The sequence below is a fragment of the Coregonus clupeaformis genome, unplaced genomic scaffold, assembly GCF_020615455.1.
Source record: "Coregonus clupeaformis isolate EN_2021a unplaced genomic scaffold, ASM2061545v1 scaf0069, whole genome shotgun sequence".
NCBI classification, from domain to species: Eukaryota; Metazoa; Chordata; class Actinopteri; order Salmoniformes; family Salmonidae; genus Coregonus; species Coregonus clupeaformis.
This window is the reverse complement of record NW_025533524.1, coordinates 78,917-102,602: the sequence shown is the minus strand read 5'-3', so window position 1 is coordinate 102,602 and position 23,686 is coordinate 78,917. Positions and strand designations below refer to the sequence as shown.

The 23,686-nt window shown below is 48.1% G+C and overlaps 1 protein-coding gene across 1 annotated transcript in view; it reads right to left on the bottom strand.

Annotated features, from left to right (window-relative positions):
• Positions 1 to 4,121: 4,121 nt before the first annotated feature.
• The window catches only part of LOC121556169 (transforming growth factor beta-3 proprotein-like), a 37,159-nt gene continuing 17,594 nt past the window's right edge, over positions 4,122 to 23,686 (bottom strand). Inside the window, exons 2-7 of the mRNA XM_041870061.2 lie at positions 19,629 to 19,792; positions 11,991 to 12,120; positions 8,515 to 8,622; positions 6,720 to 6,888; positions 6,086 to 6,239; positions 4,122 to 4,745 (exon numbers count right to left, since the gene is read on the bottom strand). Of these exons, the coding sequence (XP_041725995.2) occupies positions 4,587 to 4,745; positions 6,086 to 6,239; positions 6,720 to 6,888; positions 8,515 to 8,622; positions 11,991 to 12,120; positions 19,629 to 19,792 (884 nt within the window). The 3' untranslated portion in view covers positions 4,122 to 4,586. The remainder of the gene's footprint in view (positions 4,746 to 6,085; positions 6,240 to 6,719; positions 6,889 to 8,514; positions 8,623 to 11,990; positions 12,121 to 19,628; positions 19,793 to 23,686) is intronic.

Below are 23,686 nucleotides of genomic sequence, written 5' to 3'. Positions count from 1 at the left end.
GGAATTGTGAGGGAGGGATTGTGAAGGAGGGATTGTGAGGGAGGGAATGTGAGGGAGGGATTGTGAGGGAGGGATTGTGCGGGAGGAATTGTGAGGGAGGGATTGTGAAGGAGGGATTGTGAGGGAGGGAATGTGAGGGAGGGATTGTGAGGGAAGGATTGTGAGGGAGATATTCTGAGGGAGGGATTCTGAGGGAGGGATTGTGAGGGAGGGATTGTGAAGGAGGGATTGTGAGGGAGGGAATGTGAGGGAGGGATTGTGAGGGAAGGATTGTGAGGGAGATATTCTGAGGGAGGGATTCTGAGGGAGGGATTGTGAGGGAGGGATTCAGAGGGAGGGATTCTGAGGGAGGGATTGTGATGGAGGGATTGTGAGGGAGGGATTCAGGAAATTGTGTCTCAGGAAAGTGTGTCTCAGGAAAATGTGTGTGAACAAAGGGCCCATACATCAATAGCTGCAACCTGATCTTACCAGGCAGCTTCTGAATTCCATAAATGTGTTTTGTGGTTTCAGGGGGAAAGGGAGTGTAGGCATGGGAGGGGGTTAATGGGATGGAAGGGAGGAGAGGGGTGTTTTTGGCTCCTGGATTATTTTGGTTTAGTATTAAAAAGGAATAAAGGAACATGAGAGTTGTGGGAGAGGAGTTGGTTTCAGGGTCTAGATGTCTTTTTAAAACAGGGTTCTATTTGGAGTTCTATTTGGAGTTCTATTTGGAGTTCTATTAGGGGGTTCTGTCTTACCGTGAGTTTCAGGACCAACCATGCATTCATTGAGCATTGCTATTCTTCAACAGGGGCTGTTAGGTCAGGGTGTTTGTCTGGCTGTGAAACCATTGAGCACCAGCACCCTTCTCCATCTTATGTGACCCAACAGCACTGGGGGCTGTCTGCAAATCCATTGGATGCCAAACGTTCTCAGCTGTCTGGAAAGCCATTGAACACCATCACGTTTTCAGCTCCCGAGACCCAGCTGACTGACCTTTTCCTTTGTCCTCATGTCTCCTCTCTCTGATAGGAGTCTGACAGAGAGTGATAGCAGAGCCCCGTAGTCATGACTCCTCTCTCTGATAGGAGTCTGACAGAGAGTGATAGCAGAGCCCCGTAGTCATGACTCCTCTCTCTGATAGGCTCTGACAGGGAGGGATAGCATCAGCCCCGTAGAGACCACATTCTCCCTGATCACTTGTCAGTACACATTAGCCCCATTCACAGCCAGCTAACGCTATGGGCAATTCCCATTCACCGCTAATGCCCATTCCCCAAACATACTGTGTCCCAAATAGCACCCTATTCCCTATATAGTCCCCATAGAGCCCTGGTCAAAAGTAGTGCACTATATAGGTATTAGGATGCCATAAGTTTGTCAGCACTAACTCTCCTGTTTGTTGAAGCTGCCCCACTGATGTCATTACAACCTAGCTAAACTGTTCTCTGAGCAGTTCACTGAAGATGAGATAAAATAAACAACAACTATAACACAAATGATTTCTACACCTTGTGTATCAAAGGTAGTAGGGCTAGGAATGGTCTGGTCTGGGAAAGCAGTTAGGGAGAAAACCCTGAGATGGAGCCAAGGGGAATGTATTGGAGTGAGAGAGAAAAATAGAAAAATGGCGTCCGGTTTGTATTATGTGTTGAGAGGAAAGTCAGGTGGAAAAGGAGAGACCCTGGGAAAGAGGAGCGTGAAACATTTTCACCAAGGCTACTGTAGGCCTTTCTGTTGTTTAAAGTGTGATGATGTATTATTACAACGTTCAATTGCTTCGTGGCTAGCCCATCGACCGTCTCATTTTCCATTGGAAGAAGTGTTGTTGTACAGATTCTTCTCTTTGACCACAACCACCTGTTTAGTCTCAAGGCTAGATAACATTCCTCCTCACTAGGGCCGGGCTGGAGCTAGGGTGGAGAGAGATGACAGGGGAGCCAATGAGAGAGAAAGGGGAGATGGAGTGAGGGATGGTTGGCCTTCACGATAATCTTACTGCTGACTTGGGGAAAAACTGTTGAGCTGCTGTCATGTCACTTCTCCCTCTCCCCTCCCCTCCTCCCCCTCTCCTCTCCTCCCCCTCCCCCTTCTCTCCTCTCCCTCCCCCTTCTCTCCTCTCCCTCTCCCTCCTCTCCTTCGCCCCCTCTCCCACCCCCTTCTCTCCTCTCCCCCTCCCCCATCTCTCCTCTCCCCCTCCCCCCTCCCCTCTCCCCCTCCTTTCCCTCGCCCTCTCCCCTTCCCTTCCCTCTCCCCCTCCCTCTCCTTTCCCTCTCCCCTCCCTCTCCTTTCCCTCTCCCCCCTCTCCCTCCCTCTCCCCCCTCCTTTCCCTCTCCCCCCCTTTCCCTCGCCCTCTCCCCCTCCCCCCTCTCTCCCTCTCCCCCTCTCCCTCTCCCCCTCTCCCTCTCTCCCTCTCCCTACTTCTCCAGTAGTTCCACCGGGCCTCAAAACAAACAGCAGGAGAGGAGCAAGGTAATGAGGGAGGAATGAAAGAGTGCAGTGTGTGGAAGCCCAGACTGCTCTTGGTCAGCTGCAGGAGGATGGGTAAGACTGCAGGAGGATGGGTAAGAAGGAGGATGGGTAAGACTGCAGGAGGATGGGTAAGACTGCAGGAGGATGGGTAAGACGACAGGAGGATGGGTAAGACTGCAGGAGGATGGGTAAGATGACAGGAGGATGGGTAAGACTGCAGGAGGATGGGTAAGACTACAGGAGGATGGGTAAGACTGCAGGAGGATGGGTAAGACTGCAGGAGGATGGGTAAGACGACAGGAGGGTGGGCTGAGGTCACCACCAAGCGGCTGAGGCTCGGTGAACCACCGCCTCAACCCTACCAACTCGCTCCGAGGCCCCTCTGTTGTCACGTGTTGCTGACGAAACTCTGAGGGTGACTTCAGTGGCGAGGGGATCAATAAACCCATCAACTTCGGGACACACTAGTGACTTGAATGATGCAATTCATGTTCCACTTTTAAATAATAAAATGAGCATGAAATTCAAATGAACAAACCCCCGTCATCTACAAAATATTAACAGTAACATTGATTTGTGTCAAGTCTCAACATCAGACATAAACAAATGCACGTGTCATATAATTAGGCACGCCTCTCCATTCTTTTGTATGGACGCCTCTCCATTATTTTTTTTACATTAAAAATAACGCAGTGCATTATGGGATTCCACTTCGCTATGAAGCCGGCAGCGTTGCAATGCTCAGTCGAAGTGCCTACCGGAGGGGCTAATTAGCCCCTACACCATCGATCATTTTCACTCCCTCAGCTTTGGGACACTTGTGCAAATGGAGGAGGTTCGAATGGGCGAGGGGAAGGGGTGATTTGGGATTCGGCCACTCTCTTCTCCTAATGCATGGAGATAGTTAGACGACTCTTCTTTGTATCTGTCCCATTATGGTGTCTGTGACAGCATGTGCCATTCAGGCCATCTCCATTTTGAAGTAGTAGATTTTATTCTTCTACTATATCTATGAGTTGGTAAACCAACTGAAAGGGTGCATACTGCCACCTGGAGGGTGTTGTTTGAACAGGTATAAAGCCAATGTTTTGAAGTCCCACCCAGATGACTACTTTAAAATGGTGAAATTCCTCAATGGCGCTGCCCTTGCTATAAACAGGCTTTTGGGTCCTCGGAGGCCTCGATCTCTAAGTCGTAATGTGACTGTTGCATTGTGGGTGGTGACCTCTAGGCACTTTAACAAACATGGCTTGTGATTTGGTTTGGTGTTGAGGCTTCGGTTCAAGGGAGACAACGACTCCAATGCACTGACTACTCTTATGGATTTTTTTTTTTTTTTAAACACCAAAATACAAGACGATCAACTGTGCCAGCCATCATGTCTTTGCTTAATTTCTCATCTTCTCAAATAGCAAAATCTGGCGTGAACATAGAGTATGTCTTCAAAATCACCAGTAAAACAATATGATGAGGACCACAGTGTAATATAAAAGTAATTCCAGAGGTAACAGACGTAGACACACATTAACATTACATCAATCGTATGACACCGTATGACAACACCAGAGGAAATATCTGCCATTTAAAGAAAAAAAGCAATATCTCACAAAATCTGTTACGTAATAGTTTTTTTCAGATCAATGTTTTCCAGCATATTGTGTTTGGGTCCCTTTTTTTTTTTTTTTTTTTTTTTAAACCTGTCAAGAAAGTCTTCAAAGAGAGCAGCAGTGTGGTTAATGTTTAGTATCTACAATAATATCCTCCTCCATCCATAAAGGTCCCTCCTCCCTCCACTCCGTTTGCAATAGAAGCAAACAAAATATGGTCACTGCTGTGTCGGTCGGCCCCCCCCCCCCCCAGTTTGTTTGTAGGAAGGGAAGGAAACCCAGTTAGAAAACTTTAAAAGGAAACTACTAACTCTCTAAACTGAACAAATAAAAAAAAAAAGAGTGAAGAAGGAAGAAGTTACGATGCCAAAGTCTAGCATGACGAATACAAATAACCTGGATGGTGGTAGTCTGGTCCTCTACAGGTAGGCAGGCTGGCTGGCTCTAGTGTCCCACTACAGGCCCCCCTTACGTGGGCCATTCCCCCTACCCTACTCCCAGGCTTCGGACCTACTCCCGGCCTCCTCAGCTGCATTTGCAGGACTTGACGATCATGTTGGATAGCTGCTCTACTTTGGGGGTGCGTCCAGAGTAGTAGAGGATGGTAAGGGGCTCCAGGTCCTGGGGAACGCAGCAGGGAGACGCCGAGGCCTCTGGGTTCAGAGTGTTATACAGGCTCAGCAGCTATGGATGGACAGGAAAGAGACCAGGGCATAAAATATCATTTTTGTCCACCAGCCACTCAGATGTTTTACCAGCCCAAATATTTTTCTGCTTCTAAAATTACACCAACAAAACACACACACAAAAAAAAAAACTGATGAACATGCTTTGTAATTTTTCTAAAACAATAAATGTATTACTAGTAAGAAGTAACTAATGTGGTATATTGAATAATTACATTTTTTGTGACCTGAGTCTTTTAACCAAAATATCACAGATGAGACAAAATATGTTCACCTGTCCCTTTAAGGGCGGGAGGTTACCGTGGTAGCGCGACTCGAGTCATGTTTGTGCCTGTGAGATTGAGTCTGACTAGTAGAAGTGTTGTCGTCTCTTCCCTAGCAGTTGAAACGCAAACATAGAAAAACAACCTAGCTTGTGAACAAAACAATGTAAATAGCCAAGAAACACAAGGACAAAGTCTCACTTCAGTAGACTTTAGTTTCAAGTAAATTAAACCAATTTTTATGCCTGTGCACAGCGCTTCTAAAAATGAATCTCACTCAGCTCTTCCGGTGCGCACAGCTCCCAGCCAGGCAGTGTTGCAGAGCGAGGTGGAAAAGGCTATATATGATTCGTAGTTATTTGACTTTGTGCGATTAATTTACCAGCTATGAAACAACACAGCGGATATACTTTGAGAACAGCTACCGCAGCATTTATTTTACTATAAATGTGATCAAACTTGACTTTTTATTCACAAATGCAAGTGAAATGCTCGGGACGGTGGAGCCCTGAGCACCCGCCAACGTGACTGGTGAAATAGACATCTTACCCGCCAATGCGTGTAACTTGCCTAGTTAAATAAAGGTAAGAAATAAAAAATAAAAGCCAAAAACCTACCCGCATTTGGCAGGTGGCGGGTGTTAATTTTAGTCCCTGAAGGAGACATTTAAGTGTTTCTGATGTGGAAGCTGAAATGTGGATTAATGTTGATTAATGTGCAACTGTCCCTGTCAACTAAATTGCGTAAATAAGTCAATCCTGGCAGATCAGAATTTTATTCTGGTTGAGTTCTGTGTATGATGTAATTTTGCTGTCTCACTGTACCTATTGAGCAGCTACCTAGCTAGCCTGTCTTTTTCTTGTCATTATAGCCTTGTGGTTATTTGCGCCAATTGCCCTCACCTGTGTGTGTGTGGTTATCAGATTGCCCTCACCTGTGTGTGTGTGTGTGTGAGTGGTGTTAGATTGCCCTCACCTGTGTGTGTGTGGTTATCAGATTGCCCTCACCTGTGTGTGTGTGTGTGTGGTTATCAGATTGCCCTCACCTGTGTGTGTGGTTATCAGATTGCCCTCACCTGTGTGTGTGTGGTGTCGGAGCTCCTCAGGTAGGGGCAGGGTCCAGAGCAGTAGTTAGCGAAGTATCCTTTAGGCTCGTGGATCCACTTCCAGTCCAGGTCCCGACGGAAGTCGATGTAGAGACGACGAACACAGCAGTTCTCCTCAACAGTGCTGGGAAAGGAGCACAACTAACTATGGTGAATCACTCATACATTTACATTTTAGTCATTTTGCAGACGCTCTTATCCAGAGCGACTTACAGTTAGTGAGTGCATACATTTTTTCATACTGGCCCCCCCCGTGGGAAACGAACCCCATACCTTGTCACTTATACAACAATGGTAGCCAGCTTTGATAACTGTTCAGTTACACCTCAAGATTTTTCTTGTTAACACACAACTTTAGTTAGTCAGCTGAAGTTGCAATTAAGTTATTCAAGTTTATCTCGTCTTGATCAACCAACACACGTAGAATGGTTTCAGATTGAACACATGGGAAGGTTAGCTCATTGATCCTCCTTCTGCTGCTGTTGTTGTTTATGTACAAGAAACTACTGCTGACTTGTTTAGAAACCCCACAGAGTCTAAGGCGCCTTTCAGGATTTGACAACCGACAGGTGGAAACAGAAGTGACAGAAGTAAGGGTCCTTACGAGAAACAGTAGTTGGTGTCCAGGGCCCGTTTGCGTCTGCGTGGCTGTGAGTCGAGGCGGTGAGGAGGGATCATCATGAGGAGGAGGTGAGGCAGGTGCTGCTGCTCCTTCCTCTTCTTCAGACGACCCAGGTCCCAACGACCCAGCTCCTCGTACTCCTCTTCCACACCTGCAGCAGAGAGAGAGGTCAGAGGTCAGTCATTACATTTCAGCCAGTACATGTCAGACATTTTGTATGTTTCTCCCCTGCAGCAGAGAGAGAGAGAGAGGTCAAAGGTCAGTCATTACAATACAACTTTATTAATCCCAGAGAGGCAATTCGTTCAAATAGTACACACACACACACACACACACACACACACACACACACACACACACACACACACACACACACACACACACACACACACACACACACACACACACACACACACACACACACACACAGACGGGCAGTATAAGAACTACAATATCAACACTTGAGGCATCAATTAAAATGTGCATGGTGCAATTTAAGAAACTAAAAAGTTCACGGAAGCCACAGTTGTTAATTAATGTCAGGGTTAAACTATCTCTAGAATTGTCCCTAGATCTTCCTTGATGGTCCTGTTAACCAGGTGGAGGGCCTTGATGGTCCTGTTAACCAGGTGGAGGGCCTCGATGGTCCTGTTAACCAGGTGGAGGGCCTCGGGCTCAAACGAGGCCCTGCCCCTATTGGTGGAGCACTTCAGACAGCGCAGGCGGCGTCCAAGGGGGGAGCAATTTGAACTGCGTGTTGAGGACATGGGTGCTGTCCCCCAGGATGCCATAGGCCTTCCTCCTGGCCTGCTGCTCAGTTACTGAGCTAGTCCTTCTGTGACTTTGTCTTGTAAAGCCTTTTAAAAATGTTAGTGTTTTTTGAATGTCAGTTCAAAGTTCAGTTTGTCAAAAGGAACACAGATGCAGCTCAGGAAGCTGTCAGTGTGTGGGGGACTCAGGAAGCTGTCAGTATGTGGGGGACTCAGGAAGCTGTCAGTATGTGGGGGACTCAGGAAGCTGTCAGTATGTGGGGGACTCAGGAAGCTGTCAGTATGTGGGGGACTCAGGAAGCTGTCAGTATGTGGGGGACTCAGGAAGCTGTCAGTATGTGGGGGACTCAGGAAGCTGTCAGTATGTGGGGGACTCAGGAAGCTGTCAATATGTGGGGGACTCAGGAAGCTGTCAGTATGTGGGGGACTCAGGAAGCTGTCAGTATGTGGGGGACTCAGGAAGCTGTCAGTATGTGGGGGACTCAGGAAGCTGTCAGTATGTGGGGGACTCAGGAAGCTGTCAGTATGTGGGGGACTCAGGAAGCTGTCAGTATGTGGGGGACTCAGGAAGCTGTCAGTATGTGGGGGACTCAGGAAGCTGTCAGTATGTGGGGGACTCAGGAAGCTGTCAGTATGTGGGGGACTCAGGAAGCTGTCAGTATGTGGGGGACTCAGGAAGCTGTCAGTATATAATTATAAATAAATAATTAGTCATTTAGCAGACGCTCTTATCCAGAGCGACTTACAGGAGCAATTAGGGTTAAGTGCCTTGCTCAAGGGCACATCGACAGATTTTTCACCTAGTCGGTTCGGGGATTAGAACCAGCGACCTTTCGGTTACTGGCACAACGCTCTTAACCACTAAGCTACCTGCCGCCCTATATGTGTGTATGTGGGGGACAGAGCAAGACTTGCAGTTCACTGTCAGTAATTGGGTGGTAACAACAAAGGACTTGATGTTTTCCCGGAAAAGACCTCACAAGGAAGAGAATGTTATGCCTACTGACCTTTGAACTTGACCTCCAGCACTTCGTTCACATTGTCGATGATGTCACCGTTGGGGTTGAAGGTGTGGCAGGGGCAGTGCACGCTGATCTCCAGACCCAGGTTGGTCTCTGAGAGGAGATAGGCATCACGTCAATCAATTAGTGCTTAGCGATTAACCGACATTTTGGTAATTCTTCGGTTTTTAACAAACGAATTCACCGACGTCGGTTCAATTATCTGAATTCCATTTTGTTCGGTTTTTTTTTCTTTCTGTGAGCACTGTGTGCAGTTTCTGTAGAGATAAATCAGATCAAGCCTGAACTGTGCGATGTATTAGGGAGTTGTAGTTTCCAACAGGCCAATATTCTACACTGAACAAAAATATAAACGCAAGATGTAAAGTGTTGGTCCCATGTTTCATGAGCTGAAATAAAAGATCCCAGAAATGTTCCATATGCACAAAAATATAATTCTCTTAAATTGTGTTTACATCCTTGTTAGTGAGCATTTCCCCTTTGCTAAAATAATCCATCCACCTGACAGGTGTGGCAAATCAAGAAGCTGATTAAACAGCATGATCATTACACAGGTGCATCTTGCGTTGGGGACAATAAAAGGCCACTCTAAAATGTGCAGTTTTGTCACACAACACAATGCCACAGATGTCTCAAGTTTTGAGGGAGCGTGCAATTGGCATGCAGACTGTAGGAATGTCCACCAGAGCTGTTGCCAGAGAATTGAATGTTCATTTCTCTACCATAAGCCGCCAACGTTGTTTTAGAGAATTTGGCAGTACGTTCAACCGGCCTCACAACCGCAGACCACGTGTAACGACGCCAGCCCAGGACCTCCACATCTGACTTCTTCACCTGCGGGATCGTCTGAGACCAGCCACCCAGACATCTGATGAAACTGAGGAGTATTTCTGTCTGTAATAAAGCCCTATTGTGGGTAAAAACATATTCTGATTGGCTGAGCCTGGCTCCCCAGTGGGTGGGCCTATGCCCTCCCAGGCCCACCCATGGCTGCACCCCTGCCCAGTCATGTGAAATCCATAGATTAGGGCCTAATGAATTTATTTCAATTGACTGATTTCCTTATATTAACTGTAAAATCGTTGAAATTGTTGCACGTTGTGTTTTATATTTTTGTTCCGTATACATAGTTTAATGCAGGAAATGTGGTAATTAACTACGACAATAATCCATTGCACGGCCGCTTAAGCTTGTCAGGTCTGTGAGGAGCAGACATGGAGACTGAGAACAGAGAACGCGCGATCGAGAGGAAGAGAAAGCAGTTGCGTTTTACGAGCCTGAAAATACATTAAGTGATTGATAGTTGGTATTCAGCAGTCATAAAAGTATGTGTCACGCCCTGGCTCTGGGGACTCTAGTATGTTGAGCCAGGGTGTGAGTTTTCATTTGTTTATGTTCTAGTTGTTGTATATCTATGTTGGCCAGGGTGGCTCCCAATCAGAGACGGCTGTAGCTCGTTGTCTCTGATTGGGAGTCATACTTAGGTAGCCGTTAGGCATTCATTATTTGTGGTTTCTTGTTCTTATTTGGTTTGTGTTATACCGTAGACGTCGCGTTATCGTCTGTTGTTTTGATCGTGTGATCATTCTCTAAATAAATATGTTCACCCTCAACGCTGCGCCTTGGTCCTCCTCCTTAGACGATCGTGACAGAAGAAACCACCAAGATGTGACCAAGCAGCGTGTCCAGGAGCCATCGCCAGGGAGATCCCTAACAGATCTCCTTCGCCTCCTCGACTGGGTCAAGCCGAGTGAGGAAGAGAAGGGCTTGACATTGTGGCAGAAGGGCGAAAGGCTGGCGAGGGACATGGAGACCGGGTCCACGGGTAGGGGAGACGCCCAGAAATTTTTTTAGGGGGTCTAACGCCGTGGGACGACGGGCCAGCAGGAGACCGCGGCAGAGCGGCCCAGCGGATTGGCAGAGGAGGCCGCCAGGCTACGGGGGCCACTGGTCGAAGAGGGGGTGGAAGATGTAGAGGCACGGCGAGAGGTACTGGCGTGTGTTGCCAGTCCGGTCCGGCCTGTTCCTGATCCCCACGTAGGGCCAGTGGTGTGTGTTCCCAGTACGGTCCGGCCTGTTCCTGCCACTGCACCAAGTCTGTGGTGCGCGTCGCCAGCCCAGTCCGGCCCATTCCTGCTCCCCGCACCAAGTCAGTGGTGCGTTTCGTCAGCCCTGTCCGGCCCGTTCCTGCTCTCCGCACTAAGTCTGTGGTGCGCGTCGCCAGCCCAGTCCGGCCCATTCCTGCTCCCCGCACCAAGTCTGTGGTGCGTTTGGCCAGCCCCTGTCCGGCCCCTTCCTGCTCCCGCACCCAAGTCTGTGGTGCGTTTCGTCAGCCCTGTCCGGCCCGTTCCTGCTCCCCGCACCAAGTCAGTGGTGCGCTCGTCAGCCCGGTCCGGCCCGCCCCTGCTCCCGCACCAAGTCAGTGGTGCGTTTCGCCAGCCCGGCTCGGCCCGCTCCTGCTCCCCACACCAAGCCAGTGGTGTGCGTGCCAGTCCGGCACGGCCCGTGCCTGTTCCACCGGTGGCGGGTCCGGCACCGGTCAGGTGCTGCGTCACGCCGGAGCTAGAGCAATCCGCTCCACTAGTGTTCAGTTCAGCTCTGGTCAGCAGGGCCAGACCGGACCAGGGGTACTTTGGGGGTTAGAGAAGGAGTGGGGGTCATGTCCGAGCCGGATCCGCCGCCGAGGCGGAGTGCCCACCCGGTCCCTCCCCTGTTGTATTTGGTTGGCGCGGTCGGAGTCCGCGCCTTTAGGGGGGGGTACTGTCACGCCCTGGCTCTGGGGACTCTAGTATGTTGAGCCAGGGTGTGAGTTTATTTGTTTATGTTCTAGTTGTTGTATATCTATGTTGGCCAGGGTGGCTCCCAATCAGAGACGGCTGTAGCTCGTTGTCTCTGATTGGGAGTCATACTTAGGTAGCCGTTAGGCATTCATTATTTGTGGTTTCTTGTTCTTATTTGGTTTGTGTTGTACCGTAGACGTCGCGTTATCGTCTGTTGTTTTGATCGTGTGATCATTCTCTAAATAAATATGTTCACCCTCAACGCTGCGCCTTGGTCCTCCTCCTTAGACGATCGTGACAGTATGCCTTATTTACTTTGAAGAATTACTAAAAATAGTGATTTTGTCAGACAGCAGCTCTATAGAGATGAGATGACTTAGAATGAAATAATAAAGCCGTCAAATAAAACAAACGTAATATACAACTGAAATATTGTAATAAAGTAATGTGAATATATGATGGTTAATAAGTGATAAGCAGTAATGGTCAGTCACTACCATCATGGGACTTTTATTTGAATAATTGTTTTATTCTCTGTTACAGCATTCAATCCACATAATGCATAGTGCATTTCATTATTATTATTATTATAATATTTTATTTTTTGCCGAAACCGAACCGACCTCAAAAAAGCACAAATTGCTCAGCACTACAATCAATTAATTAATCAATTGTGGTCACCTCTGTACATCAGCCACTCCCGTACTGCCTCTGTCACGTCGAAGGAGACCCATTCTGGCGTTCCCTTGGTCAGCACGTTCTTGGCTCCAATGTAGCGCTGCTTAGCTATGTGCTCGTCTGGCCTCAGGATCTGAAAGCCAAGGGTAGGTGAGTTACTGTATATGAACGATACAGAGCCGCTACACTGATCCAATAACAACTGATGCTATTGGAACTTGAGAAGCGTAAAGAAACTCCACAATAAGGATGTCATTTCTGGCATTACTACATGGCACCACATGTCATATTCTAGAGCAGAGGCTTTAGAGACAGATGCTTGTAGAAGGTTTGGGGTACATTCAGTTTTCAATTCAAAAAGTGAATCGGCATCCAAAAAAAAAGGCTAAATTAAACTCTCAAACAGTGGAAGCTACTCAGAGGAGGAAGTGGAGGACCATCCTCCTCAGTGAATTTGATAAAAATCAAATTGTAAAACATTTAAGTTATCCTTTTTAGATAAAACTATACTAAATATATTCACGTCACCAAATAATTGATTAAAACACACAATTTTGCAAAGAAGATCTACAGTCGCCTCAACCACACTCTGTACAGTAGCACCATGGTATAGCCGGAGGACAGCTAGCTTCCGTCCTCCTCTGGGTACATTGACTTAAATACAAAACCTAGGAGGCTCATGGCTCTCACCCCCTTCCATAGACTTACACAGTAATTATGACAACTTCTGGAGGACGTCCTCCAACCTATCAGAGCTCTTGCAGCATGAACTGACATTTTGTCCACCCAATCAAAGGATCAGAGAATGAATCTAGTACTGAAAGCATAAAGATACAGCTAGCTAGCACTGCAGTGCATAAAATGTGGTGAGTAGTTGACTCAAAGACAGAGAAAAGACTAGTTGAACAGTTTAACAAATTAATTTCTTCCAAAATGAATGACAAGCAAGAGAGAAATTTCTTCATTTTTTAAAACTTTTACTTACTTAGCTAGCAAATGCAGCTATCTAGTTCAGCCTACTGAAACACCCTGCTCAAACAGAGGGATGCTATGTTAGCTAGCTGGCTATGACTTTCCATCACAAAACTGGAACTCTTCCAAGTCAAGGTAAGCTTTTGGTTTTACAAATGTATTGCCACCGGGGCCCGCCGGTATAACTGCTTACTGACTGTACACTGTAACGTTACTGCATGATTGTAGTGGGTTTACAAACACGTTAGTTCTATTAGCTATGTTGACTATGACGTTTATTTTAGCTAATATGGGGACAACGATAAAGGCTGTGTGTAGCGGTTATGATATGGTTTGGCTTGGAAAGGTTTTTATGCCTGGTCACATACAGCTGATGTGTTCTGCATTAAAGTCCACAAGCGAAGGGACAAGGTGAGAGGAGGAGAGAGCATAGATGCGAGAAGGAATACAAAATGGCTGCTATGAAAGTGAACTGTGTTTACGTGTGATCAGGGATGTAGTCCCCTGTAGCTCAGTTGGTAGAGCATGGCGCTTGCAATGCCAGGGTTGTGGGTGCGTTTCCCACGGGGGGCCAGTATGAAAATGTATGCACTCGCTAACTGTAAGTCGCTCTGGATAAGAGCGTCTGCTAAATGACTAAAATGTCAAATGTATTAATTCCGCCAATTCTGTTGAAAAACGTTTCTTAAACGGAACAAAATGGGGATAAATACCTGAATTTGTCCAATAGAAACTCTCGTTTGCAACTGTTGAACTAATGATTACACCGTATATCAGCTAAATGCAGGGAAGAGTGTGCAAGCCGGTATTGAATGTCACTGTCTGTCCATGTGTCACCTCAAATTAGTCTCTCGACCTGTGTGCACCTACATTGTAGACTTTATTTCATAGGCTAGGTTATAGCAACCTCATGATGGGTACAGGGATAATTTGACTAAAATGTCAAATGTATTAATTCCGCCGATTCTGTTGAAAAACTTTGAAAATGATTACTCTGACCAATACTGTAATCATACCTGAAGGAATATTAGTGTGAATGTCTTAATGTTCATCGATAATGTCATTATTGTAGCCAGATAACATGGTTCCTTTTTAACAGGTATGTTAAATGGACAGAGCAGACCTATCCACAGGGAGGAAAGGAGAGTAACCTTTCTGTGCTTTTGGAGAGAGCTGTGATGCGCTTCACAGAGGAAAATACATATCACAATGACAGCCGTTATGTTGACCTATGGATCAAGTTTGTAAGTAACCCTTGTCCTTTTTTCATACAACTTTATCATGTATTAAGTAGTATAGGTAGGCATCGAGGGCTGTTGTGGGTAGCTGTTGTGTAGTTATTGTAGGTTACTTTTGTATTCGGCGGTGCCGGGTGTAGCACGAAGCTAGCTAGCTAACTCACCTCCTGGATTAGCTGGCGAGTTGCTATTAGCAACGGTTGCAACTAAAAACAATATCCTTTTAGCCAGCTACATTCGTTCGCAGCGACGCCGTTTTTCAAACAAAGTCAACACAGTAGCCATTGCTAGCCAGCCAACACTACCAGCTGGCTGTACTGTGGTAGCTAAATACAATATCTTTGTGCTAGCTACCCAACGTTTAATCATTGCTGCGTTATGAAAGGTAAGCTTGGCTTCTTATATGGTGTTGAGTTAAGCTTAAACCATGTATTTAGATTGTAGGTAGGTATTGTAGTTTGGTATTATAGGCAGCTTACTCAGGTAGTTATTGAAGGTTATTGTAGGTAATTATTGTAGGTAAGGACTGTATTCGGCGGACCCCGGCGAAGCACGAGCTAGCTTACCCACTACTTGGACCAACAAAGCTAGCTAGCTAGCTAGCGGGTAGCTACTGGTAACTTTTGCAACTGTGGTTAATTGTTTCCAATGTTATTTCATGCTTAAGAGTACCTGTGATTGAGCCAGCTAGCTGCTACCATTCAGCTGTTTTTCTAACCTCATCCGAGGCATTAACGTTAGGTGGTTGGTAGCTGCTGTACTTAATTACAGCTACTGATAACAGTCTGCTGTAGTTTACAACAATTCTAATTTCTAAAGTGGAAGTTGGGAGAGTTTTACTCGGGTGGTTCAGTGAAACAATTATAGTTTCTGAGGTGGAAGTTGGGAGAGTTATATATATATATTTTTTTTTTGGTGAGGAGGCCTGCTCTCTCCTTTCCCTGATGTTTAGTTCATTTCATTCCGATCTCCTCTGCATTATTGTAGCCATCTGCTGCAGCCTGTCAACTATGCCTCTGCCTATCCCTGTTCTCTCCTCTCCGCACAAGCTACACAAACGCCTCACACCGCGTGGCTGCTGCCTCTCTAACCTGGTGGTCCCTGCACGCACCACACACCTGGAGTTCCAGGTCTCAGGCAGCCTCTGGAACTGCCGTTCTGCCGCCAACAAGGCTGACTTCATCCCAGCCTATGCTACCCTCCAGTCCCTCGACTTCCTGGCGCTGACGGAAACGTGGATTACCACTGAAAACACTGCTACTCCTACTGCTCTCTCCTCATCTGACCATGTGTTCTCGCATACCCCGAGAGCATCTGGTCAGAGGGGTGGTGGCACAGGAATCCTCATCTCTCCCAAGTGGTCATTCTCAATTTTTCCCCTAACCCATCTGTCTATCTCCTCATTTGAATTCCACACTGTCACAGTCACTAGCCCATTTAAGCTTAATATCCTTGTCATCTATCGCCCTCCAGGTTCCCTTGGAGAGTTCATCAATGAGCTTGACGCCTTGATAAGTTCCTTTCCTGAGGATGGCTCACCCTTCACAGTTTTGGGGGATTTCAACCTCCCCACGTCTACATTTGACTCATTTCTCTCTGCCTCCTTCTTTCCACTCCTCTCCTCTTTTGACCTCACCCTCTCACCATCCCCCCCACTCACAAGGCAGGCAATACGCTTGACTTCATCTTTACTAGATGTTGCTCTTCTACTAATCTCACTGCAACTCCCCTCCATGTCTCCGACCACTACTTTGTATCCTTTTCTCTCTCGCTCTCCTCCAACACTACTCACTCTGCCCCTACACAGATGGTAACGCGCCGCCGCAACCTTCGCTCTCTCTCTCCCACTACTCTCTCCTCTTCCATCCTATCATCTCTTCCCTCTGCTCAATCCTTCTCCCTCCAATCTCCTGATTCTGCCTCCTCAACCCTCCTCTCCTCCCTTTCTGCATCCTTTGACTCCCTGTGTCCCCTATCCTCCCGGCCGGCTCGGTCCTCCCCTCCAGCTCTGTGGCTTGATGACTCATTGCGAGCTCACAGAACAGAGCTCCGGGCAGCTGAGCGGAAATGGAAGAAAACTAAACTCCCTGCCGACCTGGCATCTTTTCCTCCCTCCTCTCTACATTTTCTTCATCTGTTTCTGCTGCTAAGGCCACTTTCTACCATTCTAAATTCCAAGCATCTGCCTCTAACCCTAGGAAGCTCTTTGCCACATTCTCCTCACTGCTGAATCCCCCCTCCTCCCTCTCTGTGGATGACTTTGTCAACCACTTTGAAAAAGAAGGTTGACGACATCCGATCCTCGTTTGTTAAGTCTAATGACACTGCTGGTCCTGCTCACTGCCCTACCCTATGCTTTGACTTCTTTCTCCTCTCTCTCACCAGATAAAATCTTGCGACCTTAGTGACTGCAGGCCGCCCAACAACCTGCCCGCTTGACCCCATCCCCTCCTCTCTTCTCCAGACCATCTCCGGTGACCTTCTCCCCCTACCTCACCTCGCTGATCAACTCATCCTTGACCGCTGGCCATGTCCCTTCCGTCTTCAAGAGAGCGAGAGTTGCACCCCTTCTCAAAAAACCAACACTCGATCCCACTGATGTCAACAACTACAGACCAGTATCCCTTCTTTCTTTTCTTTCCAAAACTATTGAGCGTGCCGTCTTTAGCCAACTCTCTTGCTATCTCTCTCAGAATGACCTTCTTGATCCAAACCAGTCAGGTTTCAGGACTGGTCATTCAACTGAGACTGCTCTTCTCTGTGTCACGGAGGCTCTCCGCACTGCTAAAGCTAACTCTCTCTCCTCTGCTCTTGTCCTTCTAGACCTGTCTGCTGCCTTTGATACAGTGAACCATCAGATCCTCCTCTCCACCCTCTCCCGAGCTGGGCATCTCCGGCGCGGCTCACTCCCTGGATTGCGTCCCTACCTGACCGGTCGCTCCTACCAAGTGGCGTGGCGAGAAGCTGTCTCCGCACCACGTGCTCTCACCACTGGTGTCCCCCAGGGCTCAGTTCTAGGCCCTCTCCTTTTCTCCCTATACACCAAGTCACTTGGCTCTGTCATATCCTCACATGGCCTCTCCTATCATTGCTACGCTGACGATACACAACTAATCTTCTCCTTTCCCCCTTCTGATAACCAGGTGGCGAATCGCATCTCTGCATGTCTGGCCGACATATCAGTATGGATGACGGATCACCACCTCAAGCTGAACCCTGGCAAGACGGAGCTGCTCTTCCTCCCGGGGAAGGACTGCCCGTTCCATGATCTCGCCATCACGGTTGACAACTCCGTTGTGTCCTCCTCCCAGAGTGCGAAGAGCCTTGGCGTGACCCTGGACAACACCCTGTCGTTCTCCGCTAACATCAAGGCGGTGACCCGATCCTGCAGGTTCATGCTCTACAACATTCGGAGAGTACTGACCCTGCCTTACACAGGAAGCGGCACAGGTCCTAATCCAGGCACTTGTCATCTCCCGTCTGGATTACTGCAACTCGCTGTTGGCTGGGCTCCCTGCCTGTGCCATTAAACCCCTACAACTCATCCAGAATGCCGCAGCCCGTCTGGTGTTCAACCTTCCCAAGTTCTCTCACGTCACCCCCCTCCTCCGCACACTCCACTGGCTTCCAGTTGAAGCTCGCATCCGTTACAAGACCACCCCCCCAAAAAAAATAAAAATAAAAATAAAATAGTATAATTGTAAAGTGCTTATCCCACTGGCTATAGGGTGAATGCACCAATTTGTAGTCGCTCTGGATAAGAGCGTCTGCTAAATGACGTAAATGTGCCCTTGAGCAAGGCACTTAACCCTAATTGCTCCTGTAAGTCGCTCTGGATAAGAGCGTCTGCTAAATGACTAAAATGTAAATGTAAATAATTTGAGTATCATGTAGTAGCCTAAACCTATCAATGTTACGTTGAGCTGGGTGAACGGAATATCAAAGACAAGTCATCCAACATGCTGTAATAGAAATAAGGCCATGCTCATGAAAAAATAAAATAATCCTCCCACATCTTAAAACGGCACTGACCGCCACTGCTCTCAAAGTATATGAAAGGAAACTACTATTTGAACCCATGTGTGGTGCTGGTCTGTTGACAACATCCTGCTGGCCTGAGCTCTGCACACATTCTCCAGGACACACTAGTGCTACCTTGCCCCGAGCCAGACCCTGCACACATTCTCCAGGCCTGACGAGCTGGAGTTAGGGTCTGGCGGCTGGCTGGCTGCCCACCACCAAACCACAAGCTGGATTTCATTGTCTCTCTCCTCTTCCTCAGTTGAAACTGTGAAGTTTGAGAAATGGGGTTGTGGAATAACAGGCAACTTGTTTTGTTTTTGGTCAATGCCAGTATGGTGAACCTATCTGTGGTGTGGTGAACCTATCTGTGGTGTGGTGAACCTATATGTGGTAAACTGAACCTTCTGGTCATTAGAACATGTAAAAAGTCCACTACCGATCATGCTCCTTAGCAACAAAAACTGTTGAATTGCAGATCTTTAAAAAAAAATTATGCCTGGGAGGTGACGGTGCGTGAAGTATCTTCGGGCACTGCGCTTCCTCTACCAGGAGCCTTGGGGCACTGTGCTTCCTCTACCAGGAACCTCCCTCACATCTTGGGGCACTGTGCTTCCTCTACCAGGAACCTCCCTCACACCTTGGGGCACTTTGCTTCCTCTACCAGGAACCTCCCTCACACCTTGGGGCACTGTGCTTCCTCTACCAGGAACCTCCCTCACACCTTGGGGCACTTTGCTTCCTCTACCAGGAACCTCCCTCACACCTTGGGGCACTGTGCTTCCTCTACCAGGAGCCTTGGGGCACTGTGTTTCCTCTACCAGGAGCCTTGGGGCACTGTGCTTCCTCTACCAGGAACCTCCCTCACACCTTGGGGCACTGTGCTTCCTCTACCAGGAGCCTTGGGGCACTGTGTTTCCTCTACCAGGAGCCTCCCTCACACCTTGGGGCACTGTGTTTCCTCTACCAGGAGCCTTGGGGCACTGTGCTTCCTCTACCAGGAACCTTGGGGCACTGTGCTTCCTCTACCAGGAGCCTTGGGGCACTGTGCTTCCTCTACCAGGAGCCTCCCTCACATACTATTTTGACCCCTGCCTAAAGAGCTTGACTTTATGACTTTTATTGACTATCAATTGACAAGTCTTACATCCCAAATGGCGCCCTATTCCCTTTACAGTACACTACCTTTGATCAGGACCAATAGGGATCTGGTCAAAAGTAGTGCACTATATAGGGAATAGGGTGCCATTTGGGACGCAACCCCGTGTTGATGCCTGATGACCTGGATGTTGCTCTGCGGGCCTTTGGGTGCCCTGCCTCGAAATGAAACTAGGAGGAAAGACTTATCGTTGTCAGGTGGAGTTGAAGATCTCTGAAGGACATGCAGAGACGGAGGGTACCTTTCACATACCTGGTAAAGCTCCACCCTCTGTTCGTTCCTATTGGCAGCAGAGTTTGGAACCCTGAGAGCACGGAACTCTGCTCGGAACAGGTTGGTGGAGTTCCTCTCCATGGCCGACACGTTGAAACGGAACACTTTGGAGGTGACGCCTTTAGGACAGTAGGGAAGGTCATCTGTAGGACAGAAAGAGAGACCACAGTCAGTCACAATGAACCAGATTATGTTCCTACAAATCTTAACCAATGGACTAGTTGGAGGTGATGACATTGGGAGAGTAGGGCAGGTTATTGGAGACAGTGGGGCAGGTTGTTGGAGACCGAGAGGAGACAGACACTAGGGCAGGTTGTTGGAGACAGACACTAGGGCAGGTTGTTGGAGACCGAGAGGAGACAGACACTAGGGCAGGTTGTTGGAGACCGAGAGGAGACAGACACTAGGGCAGGTTGTTGGAGACCGAGAGGAGACAGACATTAGGGCAGGTTGTTGGAGACCGAGAGGAGACAGACACTAGGGCAGGTTGTTGGAGACAGAGAGGAGACAGACACTAGGGCAGTGTATTTGCAAGAAACAGACATCGCAGGACAGCGCTCAGTAATGCTTCAACACTGTGATGTTAATACCCTTAGCACAGTCGGGCAGGTCTTCTGTAAGAGAGAGGAGGAGAGAAGAAAGAGATCAGAAATGCTTGATCACTTGGTGAGGGCAGTAGGGAAACATCTATAACAGCCAGATGAGGGCAGTAGGGAAGGACATCTATAACAGCCAGAGGAGGGCAGTAGGGAAGGTCACCTATAACAGTCAGGATGGCAGTAGGGAAGGTCACCTATAACAGTCAGGAAGGCAGTAGGGAAGGTCATCTATAAGTTAGATGAGGGCAGTAGGGAAGACCATCTATAACAGCCAGAGGAGGGCAGTAGGGAAGGTCTCTTATAACAGCCAGATGAGGGCAGTAGGGAAGGTCTCCTATAACAGCCAGATGAGGGCAGTAGGGAAGGTCTCCTATAACAGCCAGATGAGGGCAGTAGGGAAGGTCACCTATAACAGTCAGAGGAGGGCAGTAGGGAAGGTCATCTATAACAGTCAGGATGGCAGTAGGGAAGGTCATCTATAACAGTCAGGAGGGCAGTAGGGAAGGCCATCTATAACAGTCAGGAGGGCAGTAGGGAAGGCCACCTATAACAGTCAGGAGGGCAGTAGGGAAGGTCACCTATAACAGTCAGGAGGGCAGTAGGGAAGGTCATCTATAACAGTCAGGAGGGCAGTAGGGAAGGTCACCTATAACAGCCAGGAGGGCAGTAGGGAAGGTCTCCTATAACAGTCAGGAGGGCAGTAGGGAAGGTCACCTATAACAGTCAGGAGGGCAGTAGGGAAGGTCATCTATAACAGTCAGGAGGGCAGTAGGGAAGGTCACCTATAACAGTCAGGAGGGCAGTAGGGAAGGTCACCTATAACAGCCAGGAGGGCAGTAGGGAAGGTCTCCCATAACAGTCAGGAGGGCAGTAGGGAAGGTCACCTATAACAGTCAGAGGAGGGCAGTAGGGAAGGTCACCTATAACAGTCAGGAGGGCAGTAGGGAAGGTCTCCTATAACAGTCAGGAGGGCAGTAGGGAAGGTCACCTATAACAGTCAGGAGGGCAGTGGGGAAGGTCATCTATAACAGTCAGGAGGGCAGTGGGGAAGGTCACCTATAACAGTCAGGAGGGCAGTAGGGAAGGTCACCGATAACAGTCAGGAAGGGCATCTATAAGTTAGATGAGGGCAGTAGGGAAGACCATCTATAACAGTCAGAGGAGGGCAGTAGGGAAGGTCACCTATAACAGTCAGGAGGGCAGTGGGGAAGGTCACCTATAACAGTCAGAGGAGGGCAGTGGGGAAGGTCACCTATAACAGTCAGAGGAGGGCAGTAGGGAAGGTCACCTATAACAGTCAGGAGGGCAGTGGGGAAGGTCACCGATAACAGTAAGGAGGGCAGTAGGGAAGGCCACCTATAACAGTCAGGAGGGCAGTAGGGAAGGTCACCTATAACAGTCAGGAGGGCAGTGGGGAAGGTCACCGATAACAGTAAGGAGGGCAGTAGGGAAGGCCACCGATAACAGTAAGGAGGGCAGTGGGGAAGGTCACCTATAACAGCCAGGAGGGCAGTAGGGAGGGTCACCTATAACAGTCAGGAGGGAAGTGGGGAAGGTCTCCTATAACAGCCAGAGGAGGGCAGTAGGGAAGGTCACCTATAACAGCCAGAGGAGGGCAGTAGGGAAGGTCACCTATAACAGCCAGGAGGGCAGTAGGGAAGGTCACCTATAACAGTCAGGAGGGAAGTGGGGAAGGTCATCTATAACAGTCAGGAGGGCAGTAGGGAAGGTCACCTATAACAGCCAGGAGGGCAGTGGGGAAGGTCACCTATAACAGCCAGAGGAGGGCAGTAGGGAAGGTCACCTATAACAGTCAGGAGGGAAGTGGGGAAGGTCACCTATAACAGCCAGGAGGGCAGTAGGGAAGGTCACCTATAACAGCCAGGAGGGCAGTAGGGAAGGTCACCTATAACAGCCAGGAGGGCAGTAGGGAAGGTCACCTATAACAGCCAGAGGAGGAAAAAGAAGGAAGCAGTACAACAACGTGATGTCATCTATAAATATTGGTGAATGCCTATCGTTCTCCAAACACTGAAGGCTGCCGCCCAAATGTGTCCGTTTGCTCTGACCTCTGCTGCTTAAAAAATACATTAAAACATAAATATTTCAGTGAGTGTAGGATTTTCCTTTTTCCCAGTATATGCCTTTTGAACCCAGCACCCAAATACTTTTTGTTATTACAATTTTGCTTTGTTGAACACGCCAATTCCTCTTTCTACAGTCAGAAGAGACCCAGCTCAGTAACAACATTGCTTTCAAACCAACATGCAGATGACTGTAAGTTACCACAAAGCTGAACCAGTGGACTCTAGACTGATTTTTTTTTTTACCACAGAAGTTATCATTGCTAACTTCACAGGGGGTCAGTGTGCTGCTAACGGCTAGCCTGCTAATGGCTAGCCTCCCTGCTGTCCGACTTCTGGCTCGAATCAGGGAGGTTCTCCCTCGCAACACACGTGACCGCACTGTTTGACAACGTTACCAATTGGTTGAGCCACTCAAAAGGTACTTCTTGAGGGGCCCCGTCCGCGACATTTCAGGCTAGCTGTGGAGTGAGCTTACGACACGTTCTTACCTCCGTTACCCGAAGAAATGTCCGCTTTGTCCAGAATGAATGTCCATGTGCATCTAATACCTTTCTCAGACAAGCAATTGACACCCTAAAAAAAATTACGTGGCAGAAAACGTCCTACCCATTGATCAAAATTGCTTGAAAGACGTCTTTTCAACCACATATATGTATTTTCAACATATTTTCAACATCTTGTGCGCATAGGTTCACCTTGAACCACCACTGATGAACCAACTGTTGACTCGGTAGATACTTCCCACTGCATTGTCCAGTAGACGCCACATTTGCTCCTCAACGTAGGTGACTTGGCATCAAGAACCCTGCTGAGATTCTTCTTCAGTAATTGACCGGCTAGCTTTCTTTCTATGAATCAACAACAGTTGTTTTCCCCCCACGCCAGGTTTAGTCGCAGCTCACACTGTCCGCTTCCCAAACGGCACCCTATCTCCTATATAGTGCACTACTTTTGACCAGGGACCATAGAGCTCTGGTCAAAAGGAGTGCACTATATATAAGGAATAGGATGCCGTTTGGGACACAGGCCGTAATCATTAACGATGTAACGCAGTCAATGCCCTCAAGTGACTTTACTCCTTTCCTGAATTAACTACTTACACATGGCTTCGGCATGGAACCTGATAACATGCTTCCGTCATCAGCCGAAGTCAGAGGGCTATTTTCTCCCTCTCAACTGAGGTAGCGGCTGGGGGGAAGGGAACATTTATTTTCTAAGTGAAGTAGCGTCCCCGTTTGGCTTGGAGTGACGTCACCTCTGCTGTCCTCAGTGTGCTGACCACTAGACCAGACCTCCGCCCATATTCAGAAAGCCCCTCAGAGTAAGAGTGCTGATCTAAGATCAGGACCTC